The sequence below is a fragment of the Crassostrea angulata genome, chromosome 1 (genome assembly GCF_025612915.1).
Source record: "Crassostrea angulata isolate pt1a10 chromosome 1, ASM2561291v2, whole genome shotgun sequence".
Lineage (NCBI taxonomy): Eukaryota > Metazoa > Mollusca > Bivalvia > Ostreida > Ostreidae > Magallana > Magallana angulata.
In genome coordinates, this window is record NC_069111.1 from 15,956,678 (window position 1) to 15,971,209 (window position 14,532).

General features: G+C 31.7%; 2 protein-coding genes across 4 annotated transcripts; both read right to left on the reverse strand.

Annotated features, from left to right (window-relative positions):
- Positions 1–1,675: 1,675 nt before the first annotated feature.
- LOC128173980 (uncharacterized) lies at positions 1,676–5,131 on the reverse strand. Of its 3 annotated transcripts, none has more exons than XM_052839635.1 (4): positions 5,058–5,131; positions 4,817–4,842; positions 4,162–4,286; positions 1,676–2,900 (listed from the first exon to the last, which is right to left on the reverse strand). In XM_052839635.1, exons 1-4 carry the CDS (start codon positions 5,114–5,116, stop codon positions 2,391–2,393), a joined length of 720 nt encoding a protein of 239 aa, XP_052695595.1. In that variant the 5' UTR covers positions 5,117–5,131; the 3' UTR covers positions 1,676–2,390. The 3 variants fall into 3 exon arrangements, with proteins under 3 accessions (XP_052695595.1, XP_052695599.1, XP_052695605.1); XM_052839639.1 differs by lacking the exons at positions 4,817–4,842; positions 5,058–5,131 and adding exons at positions 3,642–3,677; positions 4,478–4,494; XM_052839645.1 differs by lacking the exons at positions 4,817–4,842; positions 5,058–5,131 and adding an exon at positions 4,478–4,496.
- Positions 5,132–7,991: 2,860 nt separating this feature from the next.
- Positions 7,992–13,665, reverse strand: LOC128174003 (uncharacterized). The gene is made up of 4 exons (XM_052839655.1): positions 13,069–13,665; positions 12,828–12,853; positions 11,786–11,910; positions 7,992–10,069 (listed from the first exon to the last, which is right to left on the reverse strand). The coding sequence occupies exons 1-4, from the start codon at positions 13,125–13,127 to the stop codon at positions 9,560–9,562; spliced, it is 720 nt and encodes a 239-aa protein (XP_052695615.1). The 5' UTR covers positions 13,128–13,665; the 3' UTR covers positions 7,992–9,559.
- Positions 13,666–14,532: the final 867 nt, after the last annotated feature.

Sequence of the window (14,532 nt, forward strand, 5' to 3'; positions counted from 1 at the left end):
AATGTATCATCAGAACCTTCATTTAAAAACCTCCCAAAAATATATAGGTGGGCAAAGGGGAATAACTCCAATTAAATAATCCCGTTTATATGACATTTAATTAAATGCAAAGCAGGATTTACTGTACCATTTGGTGAACTGAGTTAAATTACTCACTGGTTCACCGTTATGGTTAACCTATCACTATATATTAGACAAGAAAATTTATAAACAACCAAAGCATGAACGTACAGTTAAATTACTGTGTTGTTCATTATGGTTACCCTACTTAAAGCTAATTAAAACAGAACCACGGATGCATATCACAGTTAAATTACTGTTTTGATATACAATATGGTTTATTCCTATGACTTATTTATCAATAAATCTCAAAAGAAAAATATTACTGAAGAAAAATAATTTCCCAAAAATCGCTAAAAATAATTAAATAAATCTACTTGTTCAAAAATTATTTCTCAATCAAAAATTCTTTAAAATCTTAACCAATTTCAATCAAATTAAAAATCTAAAAATTTCTGTAAAATTTACTAACTCAATAGAAATCACGGAAATAACAACTCGCAGTTAAATCACCGCATAGTTGATATTCCGATCATATAAATAAATAAAAATATTAATCCCTAAGTTAAATAAATAAAATAAAATAAAATAAAAAAAAATAAAAATAAAAATAAATTGGAACGACTTAACGTACCAACTGCTCTTTAAAATCAAGGAGTCAGAAGTGATGTACAGACGATAAAACTCGGTATTTATACTAATGAGCAAACGATCAAAACATTCAGCGGCAAAAATCAATAATTGATCATGTGATCGAAATAGTGATATGTGATAGGATAACTAAAAAAAAGTCGCTTTTGGACTAGCGCCACCTAACGTGTGATATTGGAAATCACACTTCTTTATCGATAAATTTATAATTTCAACAACTTCCATTCACAGTGTACAACGTAACATAAAAATCAATCACAATCAAAACGTTAAGTACAAAATATACCAAACAACTTTCAATCAATAGTTTTAACAATACACAATGTTAACTCAAGAATTAACATCATTTAATATCAATACTCAAGCATAAGTTTATCGACTATATAGACATCGAGCTAAACCGGAAGCGAGCAGACAGGAAAACATGTGGCTGCTCATATGAACATACACATGCAATTTTCCGGCCATATAACAAAGGTAACATTATTTTACATAGATAAGACTTAGGTATAGCATAAGGACAACTAAATGATATCATCCTGATCAACAGTCAAGATGAAATAAAACGTAAAAACGAATTCGTGCACAGTCCGAATTTCCTCGACATTGTTTACACATGCTACCACTATATTCTAAACTTCTTTCTAATATCATAACACAAAAATATTACGTAAAAACAAATTGCATACATTTAACTATTTAGTACCAAGCTCTGGGTGTATGAATACTGTATCAACCCGCTCCAAATCACCACAATGTACAAAAACATATTACAGTCATTGACTCTATTTGATAGAAATATCAACCCGCTCCAAGCTCATACAAAATAGCGAAATATTACAGTCATTGACTCAGTATAGTTCATTGAACACTGTCATAGATGAAACAATAAGTTAGACTGTGTCATCAAACATTATTGTCATAAAATAAAAAGTAGAAAGGGGGGGGGTACATCATTACACTATCTTTTTCATAATAAAGATTAAAAAAAATATGCTGATTTAACAATAAAAAGAAGTGTACTTCTCAATGCAAACTTATTAAAACGTGAAAGAGGGAATAAATCAAGTTACTGTACCTTTTTACAGATGCTTCCCGATACAGAGATGTAAATTGCAAAATTTAAAGTCATATTTATTAAAATGTATAATTAAATGCAAAAATAAGAGTATGTTATGCAAACTTGTAAAAATGTGATAGAAAGAATACAGTTAAATATATAACACTTGTATATCTTTCTGAGAAGAGATATGTCAGTCAAGAAATTTCGAGTCATTTCACAAAAAAGACATGAAAGTTTGTGTTAAGTTCATGTAAAATATGATTAAATTACTAAATGAATTCAACAATGTACATCCCTCCGCCATCACCTAATTACAAAGTTTAATTTACAACAGTATGTATTACAACTGTACAAAATATGTAAAAGGAATGTTTTCCACTGTACAATATGCAATTTGAAATAAAACAAACAAATATATCAAAGAAGATTATCTTATTCTATTGATACAATGATAAATTAAGAAAACAATTTTACACGATCCGTTCAATTAAGCTTCCAATACTGACAATATAACACATTTCTGTTGATACTTGATGCTGTAAAGACATTTACCACCAGTGATATATGAATGGTGTTTACTACCTTGGTCACGCACTCTAGTACTAGCTGTGCCCTCTCATGCTATATCTGCCATACCCCCTGAAGATGAGCCCATCCACCCCCCTGAACTCACGGTCACCACTGTGGGGTGAACAATGTTCTGTAGCTCGTTCCTTACAGCAGTTATCGTGTTTTCAGGGGTTTCCCCTGAGTGAATGTTCTTTGACACAATGTCTGTCATGTCTTCCCCCTCAGGGGTGCGTTTAAATGGTTTCTGATGCTGGATTGGTGGCTTCTGGGATAGATCCCCATTGGCTGACTTAACTCTACCTGGGTCATTTTGACTAATGGAGCTAGATTTCAGTTTGTCAATGTCTGACTCTTCACGAGAACCGAACCCGTTTTGAAGGTAGGGTTTGGGGTCTGACGAGCGTTTGGATGAGTAGGACTTTTCTGTGGTGAAGTTCCTCAATATGATTGGTTTGGGGGGCTCGGTTGTATAGGAAGCCTTTGGCACAGGGTCAGGGAGGTTCACAGCGGGGCGCTTGGAATGATGACTTTTTCTCTCCATATCATCCTCAGGAACCTTAAAAATTTGGGAAATAAATTTACTGGTTAACCAAAAAATGTATGGAATCATATTTTTCTAAACTATTGTTGAACTTAAGTTAAGTTGGCGGGTATTATTTTTCCGTATGAAAGAAGGTACTCATATTTTAGGGCAAACAATGGCAACTAATTAAACCAAGAACTTTTACTGGATAACTACATTATTCTAGCTAAGTAAACTATAAATATTTTGTAATTTGGTTAGGGTTTGAATGGAAAAATCATGAACATTTCAAGCACCATATTTGACATATTATTTTTGGGTTTTATTTAATTAATTAAAAATTGTAGACTGATTTCTCTTAAGATTTCTCCTTTATTTTTTTGTTTTAAAAAACCCACTTTTGTCAAAGACCTTTGCTATTTTCAAGTAGTATAATCAGTTTTGACAGTTCCTATGTAAGTCACATGTACCCAAAGAATTTTTAATAATATAAAGACACAATTTAATAAGAAACTCAAAACTAAAATACATGTGGACTTCTGAAGAATATTAACAGACCAATATAATTAATGCATGCATCAGAAAAATTTGTTAAATCCGATGGAATCAATCTTTTATCCACCTAATGGTCTGGAAATAGGCTTTAATGTAGCAAACTAAAATAAGGAACTTTGAAAATAACAACAGGAACTTCATGCATCTTGAAAGTGAAGGAACAATTTATCTTATTCAATATCAGTGATTCTAGAGTGAAAACAACAGGCCTGGACTCACTTCCTTGGCTGAACCCCTCCTCATGGGTTTTACCAACTGTTCATGGGTTTTACCAACTGTTCACTGCAGTAAAATAATACCCTTATATATTAGACATGTCAAACTTTACTCTATAATATTAACATTTTCGAATTTCCAGTGTCTTTGTCTGATATAATCAAATAAAACTATGAATTGATTTTGTAATGTATAATCCAATACATTTCATCAGTGACTTTATTAATATTTAATCATATAATTGTTGAAAATTATGTCAATATCAGTAATAATTTAAGGAATCATTCTTTGAATATTACAAGGTGATCAAATACAGTTGGGCGTGATCAAATCTATCATAAAGCCCTTCAGTCTTTACTACGATTTGATCACTCCTGGCTGTATTTGATCACTTCATAATACTCAAAGTATGATTCTTTGTCCTTAATTGATTTAAACACTTTACAAAAAGATGGTGAATTTTGCCAATTTTTTATTGCATTGTCTAAAGAAATTGCATTCATAATAAAAAGTAGTTTCTTACCACAGTTTTTGGCATGGAGATAAGTGTCACCTCGTCTGCGGCTCTGTATGGACTCCAGGTAGTTAGCCCTTCCCGCCTGGAGCCCTGGTAACTGGGGTTTATGAACATTGGTTCATGTTTCTTCTCTGCAACCAACAAAAAATAAATATAAGCATTGCCATGCAAGTTTTTTATTTTATATCAAGAAACAGATTTATAAGGATATCAAGTTACTGATGAACATTTACTGATAAATTTAAAATAAATATCAGCTGCATAGAAGTCTTTAAAATTTTTACTGTCTTTTTTGCATAACTACATACTTTTACTTTATTACCTTTTCAGTTTGCAACACATGGGGTTGAACTTTAAATCATTACAATATATCAGAATCACTGATAACATTTTCACACAAGTTTTACAAAATTGATTGAGTGTGATGTCCCTTTCTGTTATATAGCTGACACCAGTAAATTAATGCATAATTTTTTTTTTGCAGTTTTATAAACAAAGCCAATGTTAGCAGTGATATAGATGTTTACAATCTTCCTTATTTAAATTCACAGTTCTACTTCTATGTGTTGATCGACTTCAGTTAACTCTAGTCAAGGTCACAAGGTACATGCACTCTCCCACTCCCTTATCATTTTTCTCCATAGCTCTCGCTGACACTTACCTGGGGTCTGTTCTTCCTCATTCTTCCTGCAAAAATAAATTACCAACCCATTTATAATCCCAAATAATATATGATTCTGTTATTAAACATGCAGGCACTCCATTTATGTGAAGTACATGATTCATTTCAATTTTACAAACTGATATTTTGATAACCTTGTGCAAATGAATTTATGAAAGTGTGCATGGTATGTGACAATAATTTAGAAAAGTACACATATGTTCAGAAAGTTGATAATTACCAAGGAAGAGAAATTTCTTCTTCAGGGAAAACCTTATTTCTGCTCACAAGAATAGTCATGTCAATAGAAGGTATGAAAATTGAAGGTTATCATTCACAACACATGTTGCTTGCATTCTATTTCCTTTACACACATAAATTTCAGTTCATTGATTTTTTGCTTGAGATATCAGAATTAACAACATGCCAGAAGAAAAGTGGACTAGAGCATACATAAATTTTTAGTGTTTGAAACGGCCTAGAGAGGTGTGACCATGAAGTAAAAACCTTTTGCTTGTCAACAAAAGATCAAAATTATCAACATGCTAAAAGAAAGGGGACTAGAGCATACAAAACTTAATATTTTAATAGTGTTTAAAACGGACTAGAGGGCTGTGAACATGAAGTAAAAATATGCATTTGAAACATCCCAATATCTTATTATTTTAAACAAGGAGTACACAACAAATAGAGCAAGGATGTATGTGAATGTGCACATTCAGAAATAATTTCATCATGACATTACATCTAGTATCAAATAGCATTTCATTTGCTTTTAATTAAGATGAAAACATGCCTGGATGCTGGCTGCTATAAATTATTACAGTTTATATGTACAAGGAAAGCATAATTCATGCTACACAATGGTCTTATACATAAATACAGTTGAAATATGTGCAATAATGTTCATTTTCAGGAAGGGCTGTGTTTAAAGATATTTTTGCTGTGACGTTTCACCATGCATTGCTTGTACTACACCGAGATACCTCTCTCTGAACAGTGACGCTGGGGACTTATTTCCAGGGCTAGCTGACTGAGGGACTTAACAGAACAAGAACTTTGTTCTTATATAATTATTTAAGTTATATTGACAAACACATCTAAAAAAGAGATATTTGTAAAGATATGCACCAGTAGCTGACGATAATAGGGGAGATATCTGAGTAAAATCATGTGGATGACCTAATAGAATGTTGAAATTAACAACACTTGTAGATATCTTCTATCTTTATGTACAGCTACTTGAATTACATTGACAAAAGCATATAAAAATAGAGATATTTGTAACAAAATGCGCTAGTAAATGACCAGATAAAGAGAGATGTATGTTTAGAAATAGAGATATTTCATATGAAATACATTAGCTTAACAGTAGCTGACGAGATTAAAGGAGATATCTTAGTAATTGTGTCATAATATCATGAGGAATAGCTAAAAGAATGTAAAAATTATACATCATTAGCACTTGAGACATACGGAGAAAACTGTCTAGAAATGGAGACATTTGTATCAAACTGTGCTAGTAGTCAGATAATGAGAGAAATCTGAGTTACTGTGTCATAATATCATTTGGATGATCTATAGATAGAATGTTTTAGAGTTTTTAGCTTGGAATATTCAAGTTTCATACAAGCTGTAAAGGCATGGATCACAGTGGAATGAAAAACATTTAAAATATTTAATAAGACTGAAAGGATACACAGATTAGTGGTTTACAATATTCTTGATAGTTTTAACAAAAATTCCGAAGAATCTGATAGAAGGTTACAATGGGATGAAGAATTAATTCGACAAAGGTGGACCGGTATTGTATTATAATTTTTTTAACGAATAAGTCTTCAGAAGTTATAAACAAAAGACCTGGAAAAAAGCAACTGATTGATACAGCATTTGTATTATAAAATTGATTTTAAAATTCGATTAGTATATACATGCATTTGTAAATCATTTTAAAATAGTTTAGTTCTTCCAATGTATTTTTGTACAAAATTAAATATGGAAATAATTTCAACATCAGAAACATTATAACATATAACTATTTTGATACGGGTCAACCGTTGACCTAATAGAGCATTACATATGATTTATTTTGGAAAAGAAATACAAAATAAAAAGACATATAATGTTTTAAAGCTAAATCGATAATTGAATATTATGTTCTAATCTTTAAAATAAAATAACAAAAAACGACAAGGGCCAAATCACTCACCTTTACCTTTTATCGTTTCTTAGCTTTAAGAAATTATAAACAATATACATGAACATGTAAACAAAAAGCTTGTATAACTTTGCTTCAATTTTGATTCTAAAAACAAATTGTTTATAGGTTCTACAGAAGACGATTTTAACTCCAAGTGTTATAGACCCGTTTGATCGTGGTCTGCATTTATTGTCTTTCATATTTTTAGTTAAAACTGACCGAATTTAAATATGCTCCATACATATATTAGACCGTATCCCCTCCACACGCACTCAACCAATGGTGACCCTCTCTTGCCTCATACTGTTGTAAAACAAATAAAACATTTTTTTTTTTGCTTATTTTCATTTCAACTCTCAAGTTATAGCATCTTAATTCATTGATAGATTACCACACATGAAGCAAAGTTTTAAGATAGAAAATATATTTCATTCATCTTTCCAACAATGCCGCTTTACAATTTCAACCAAACTTGGTTCAGGGCATCTTTGAGTAAAGTGCGTTCACGTTTATTCAAATCAAGACCCAGATGCCCTGATGAGAACAATTAAGAAAATGAAAATAGGGTAGTTTGTTTATAAATCCTTTTCTCGAGAAGCATCCATATAGCCCAAAATATCTTTGACTAATTGGGTCATAGTAAATTAATCTGAAACCCTTTTATATTACCTTTCTTTAATTTCAATTTTACATAGTATTTCTTTTCTTTTTTTTTTGAAAAATGTTTTTTTATATCTAATTAAATGTAAATAAAATTCCGCCCCTCCCAAATTATTACTTTTTACTGACCTTTTGAGTGTGTATATATGGGTAAATGAACTTTTACAATTAGATGATTATGTTGATATGTTGGTATTACGAAATCTGTTCTTGAGATGCAAAATATTTTATTTCTGATGCATGCCATCTTTGTTATTACGATTTATTAAAAAAACAAATTTCTGCCGATACCGTACTGATAATCACAACAAAGACTTTTCTACAATAGTCAATAATTTATTCAGATAATAACTATAGAAGATTGGTCATTAAGTAGAAAACATTTGTTCATGTGCAAGGATAAAAACAATAAAAATATCACATAAGCTCAGCACTCACAACCCATTTACCGGGAATAATATCATTGAAAACCATATTTGGCTGATTGTAAAATATTGGAATGTTGATTTACATTGAAAAATATCATGTTTCTGATCGGTTTACTACTGCACTTTTTGGAATGACAATATTGATAGATGTATAGATAATCTATATAAATATAATAAATATCATAATTTAATTCAATTATTTCAATAGACATTTGTACTAAACAGAATTAAGCTTTAATTTACATATATTTGCTTCAATGAAAAAATATATCTGTACATTTAAAGCAAATTAAAAAGTATAAAAAATTTAAAAAGTCTGTTTATTCTTTCCTCATACATTTTTTCACTTTGTAGAAATTTTAACACAAGATCATGTTAGATGTAGATGCATCTTTCTGTACACGTATAACCATAACTTTTAATATATTGTTTTACTAACAGAGCACAAGGACTTGTACATGTGAAATGTCAAAAACTTCTATAATCAAAACGAAAATGAAAAACTCTTTCTTTTTCATAACAAAGATTAAAAAAATATGCTGATTTAATAATAAATAGAATACCATACTAACTATTCTCCATATATTGTGAACCTGGTTAAGGATTTGTGAGTGGGTATGCATATTATTCATTACCACCCAGACTGTTCAAATTATAATCATGTATAACTGCTCCCATATACTCACTACAGAATAACCATTCAACAATCACAACAATTCAAAAAACTGTGTGTATTCTCACCACAACCAATCAATGTAAATAAATGAAATGCAATACTAAGTGTACTTCTCAGTGCAAACTTGTTAAAACGTGAAAGAGGGAATAAATCAAGTCACTGTACCTTTTATAGATGTTTCCCGATACAGAGATGTAAATTGCAAAATTTTAAGTCATATTTACTAAAATGTATAATTAAATGCAAAAATAAGAGTATGTTATGCAAACTTGTAAAAATGTGATAGAAAGAATACAGTTAAATATATAACACTTGCAGATCTTTCTGAGAAGAGATATGTCAGTCAAGAAATGTCGAGTCATTTCACAAAAAATACATGAAAGTTTGTGGTAAGTTCATGTAAAATACGATTAAATTACTAAATGAATTCAACAATGTACACCCCTCCGCAATCACCTAACTACAATGTTTAATTTACAACAGTATTAATTGTTATACAATACATGTATAACAAATCTACAAAATATGTAAAAGGAATGTTTTCCACTGTACAATATGCAATTCGAAATAAAACAATATATCAAAGAAGATTATCTTATTCTATTGATACAGTGATAAATTAAGAAAACAATTTTACACGATCCGTTCAATTAAGCTTCCAATACTGACAATATATCACATATCTGTTGATCCTTGATGCTGTAAAGATATTTACCACCAATGTTATATGAATGGTGTTTACTACCTTGGTCACGCACTCTAGTACTAGCCGTGCCCTCTCATGCTATATCTGCCATTCCCCCTGAAGACGAGCCCATCCACCCCCCGGAACTCACGGTCACCACTGTGGGGTGGACAATGTTCTGTAGCTCGTTCCTTACAGCAGTTATCGTATTTTCAGGGGTTTCCCCTGAGTGAATGTTCTTTGACACAATGTCTGTCATGTCTTCCCCCTCAGGGGTGCGTTTAAATGGTTTCTGATGCTGGATTGGTGGCTTCTGGGATAGATCCCCATTGGCTGACTTAACTCTACCTGAGTCATTTTGACTAATGGAGCTAGATTTTAGTTTGTCAATGTCTGACTCTTCACGAGAACCGAACCCATTTTGAAGGTAGGGTTTGGGGTCTGACGAGCGTTTGGATGAGTAGGACTTTTCTGTGGTGAAGTTCCTTAATATGATTGGTTTGGGGGGCTCTGTTGTATAGGAAGCCTTTGGCACAGGGTCAGGGAGGTTCACAGCGGGGCGCTTGGAATGATGACTTTTTCTCTCCATATCATCCTCAAGAACCTTAAAAATTTGGGAAATAAATTTACTGGTTTACCTAAAAATGTATGGAATCATATTTTTCTAAACTGTTGTTGAACTTATGTTAATTTTTTTTTTGTGTAGGAAAGAAGGTACCCATATTTTAGGGCAAACAATGGCAACTAATCAAACCATGAACTTTTACTGGATATCTACATTATTTTAGCTAAGTAAACTATAAATATTTTGTAATTTGGCTTTGGTTTGAATGGCAAAATCATGAACATTTCAAGCACCATATTTAACAATTCCTAGACTGATTTCCCTTAAAAGAACTATATAATTATGATATGAGTTAAATTTGGCCCCCATAATTCGTCCATTTTTTTAAATGTTTTAAGTACATTAAAATGTTATGTTTTATTTTAGAAGAGTTGATGTAAAATATATTTTTCACCTGTTATTTAATTCATCTGCACTCACTGGCAGTATATGACATCAGAAGTGACACTATTTCTATAATTTAATCAAAAACAGTCAAAAATGGACATTTTTCTTATCTTTTTATGAATGGGAAATATAGAGTGCATGCTTGAACAAGGAAATTTTTTTTGTCAGTTATTAGCCTTGCCTAGATACATCTCTAATTAAAATATTTTGTTTGTTCAAGCGTGTGCTCTATGTTTTCTGAAAGAAAAACTGCTTGAAAACAATTTGTGTTATACTAAAAATGCAAAAATGGCAGGAAAGGTTGTCTTTACGATGTCATAATTCTAAATTGTGAGCAGTTGAATCAAAATGAACATTATGTAAAACATTACATACATATCTGTACAAAGAAAACAAAGAATTACAGTAAAATGATGATGTTCATTGCCTTCTATTTTTTTTTAAATTACCCACTCTTAATTTCCTTGTCAAAGACCTTTGCTGTTTTCATATAGTATAATCATTTTTGACAGTTCCTATGTAAGTCACATGTACCAAAAGATTTTTTTTTTAATATAAAGACACAATTTAAAAAGAAACTCATAAGTATAATACATGTTGACTTCTGAAGAATATCAACAGACCAATATAATTAATGCATGCATCAGAAAAATTTGTTTAAATCCAATGGAATCAATCTTCTATCCACCTGGTGATCTGGAAATAGGCTTTAATATAGCAAACTAAAATGAGGAACTTTGAAAATAACAGCAGGAACTTCATGCATCTTGAAAGTGAAGGAACAATTTATCTTATTCAATATCAGTGATTCTAGAGTGAAAACAACAGGCCTGGACTCACTTCCTTGGCTGAACCCCTCCTCATGGGTTTTACCAACTGTTCATTGCAGTAAAATAATACCCTTATATATTAGACATGTCAAACTTTACTCTATAATATTAACATTTTCGAATTTCCAGTGTCTTTGAGATAAAACTATGAATCGATTGGTAGTGTATAATCCAATACATTTCATCAATGACTATATTAATATTTAATCACATAATTGCTGAAAATTATGTCAATATCAGTAATGATTTAAGGAATCATTCTTTGAATATTACAAGGTGATCAAATACAGTTGGGCGTGATCAAATCTATCATAAAGCCCTTCAGTCTTTACTACAATTTGATCACTTCATAATACTCAAAGTATGATTCTTTGTTCCTTAGTTAATTTAAACACTTTACAAAAAGATGGTGAATTTTGCCAATTTTTCATTGCATTGTCTAAAGAAATTGCACTCATAATAAAAAGTAGTTTCTTACCACAGTTTTTGGCATGGAGATTAGTGTCACCTCGTCTGTGGCTCTGTATGGACTCCAGGTAGTTAGCCCTTCCCGCCTGGAGCCCTGGTAACTGGGGTTTATGAACATTGGTTCATGTTTCTTCTCTGTAACCAAAAAAAAAAATATAAGCAAGCAAGTTTTTTATTTTATATCAAGAAACAGATTTATAAGGATATCAAATTACTGATGAACATTTACTGATAAATTTAAAATAAATATCAGCTGCAAAGAAGTCTTTAAAATTTTTACTGTCTTTTTTGCATAACTACATACTTTTACTTTATTACCTTTTCAGTTTGCAATACATGGGGTTGAACTTTAAATCATTACAATATATCAGAATCACTGATAACATTTTCACACAAGTTTTACAAAATTGATTGAATGTGATGTCCCTTTCTGTTATATAGCTGACACCAGTAAACTAATGCAAATTTTTTTTTGCAATTTTAACAAAGCCAATGTTAGCAGTGACATAGCATAGGCGTCGGAAGCAAATTGAAAGTGGGGGGGCTAGACTAATCCACAGAAATATTGAGAAAAAGGTAACTCCCAAAATCATGGAAATCCTAATCCGGGGGGGGGGGGGGGGGTTGTATACCTATGCTTCCAAAAAAAAATTACTTACCAATATTTTTTTTCTTCCAAAATCATGAAATTCCTAATCCGGGGGGGGGGGGGGGGGGGCTAGTATGCTTCTGAATCTAACTTCTCAATCTTTCAAGGTAAATTTAGGAACAATAATCTTTCCTGCGAGAAAAAGTGGGGGGGCTGAACCCTCTATCATGCTATGTTTCTAATGGTTAGGTATAACTTGGCAAAAAAAGTGGGGGGGCTAAGCCCCCCCTAGCCCCCCCGGTTCCGACGCCTATGCATAGATGATGTACGTTACAATCTTCCTTATTTAAATTAGCAATTCTACTTTGATATGTTGACTTCAGTTAACTCTAGTCAAGGCCACAAGGTACATGCACTCTCCCACCCCTTATCATTTTTCTCCATAGCTCTCACTGACACTTACCTGGGGTCTGTTCTTCCTCATTCTTCCTGCAAAAATAAATTACCAACCCATTTATAATCCCAAATAATATATGATTCTGTTATTTAACATGCAGCCACTCCATTTATGTGAAGTACATGATTCATTTCAATTTAAAAACTGATATTTTGATAACCTTGTGCAAATGAATTAATGAAAGTGTGCATGGTATGTGACAATATTTTAGAAAAAGTACACATATGTTCAGGAAGTTGATAATTACCAAGGAAGAGAAATTTCTTCTTCAGGGAAAACCTTATTTCTGCTCACAAGAACAGTCATGTCAATAGAAGGTATGAAAATTGAAGGTTATCATTCACAACACATGTTGCTTGCATTTAATTTACTTTACATACATAAATTTTAGTTCATTGATTTTTTGCTTGAGATATCAGAATTAACAACATGCCAGAAGAAAGGGGGCTGGAGCATACATAAATTTTTAGTGTTTGAAATGGCCTAGAGAGGTGTGACCATGAATTAAAAAAATTTTGCTTGTCAACGAAAGATCAAAATTATCAACATGCCAAAAGAAAGGGGGATAGAGCATTCAAAACTTGATTTTTTTAAAATGCTTAAAACGGACTAGAGAGCTGTGACCATGAAGTAAAAATATGCATTTGGTTTATCCCAATAGCTTATTATTTTGAACAGGGAGGAAGGGTGCAGAGTAGTGCGAGTACACAACAAATAGAGCAATGATGTATGTGAATATGCTCATTCAGAAATAATTTCATCATGACTTTACATCTTGTATCAAATAGCATTTCTTTTGCTTTTGATTAACATGCAAACATGCCTGGATGCTGGCTGCTATAAATTATTACAGTTTATATGTACAAGGAGAGCATAATTCATGCTACACAATGGTCTTATACATAAATACTGTTTATATATGTGCAATAATGTTCATTTTCAGGAAGGGCTGTGTTTAAAGATATTTTTGCTGTGACGTTTCACCGTGCATTGCTTGTACTACACCGATATACCTCTCTGTGAACAGTGAAGCTGGGGACTTATTTCCAGGGCTAGCTGATGGAGAGGGCCCCTGACTGAGGGACTTAAAAGAACAAGAACTTTGTTCTCATATAATTATTTGAGTTATATTGACAAACACATCTAAAAAAGAGATATTTGTAAAGATATGGATTGCACCAGTAGCTGACGATATTAGGGGAGATATCTGAGTAAAATCATGTGGATGACCTAATAGAATGTTGAAATTAACAACACTTGTAGATATCTTCTATCTTTATGTACAGCTACTTGAATTACATTGACAAAAGCATATAAAAATAGAGATATTTGTAACAAAATGCGCTAGTAAATGACCAGATAAAGAGAGATGTATGTTTAGAAATAGAGATATTTCATATGAAATACATTAGCTTAACAGTAGCTGACGAGATTAAAGGAGATATCTTAGTAATTGTGTCATAATATCATGAGGAATAGCTAAAAGAATGTAAAAATTATACATCATTAGCACTTGAGACATACGGAGAAAACTGTCTAGAAATGGAGACATTTGTATCAAACTGTGCTAGTAGTCAGATAATGAGAGAAATCTGAGTTACTGTGTCATAATATCATTTGGATGATCTATAGATAGAATGTTTTAGAGTTTATAGCTTGGAATATTCAAGTTTCATACAAGCTGTAAAGGCATGGATCACAGTGGAATGAA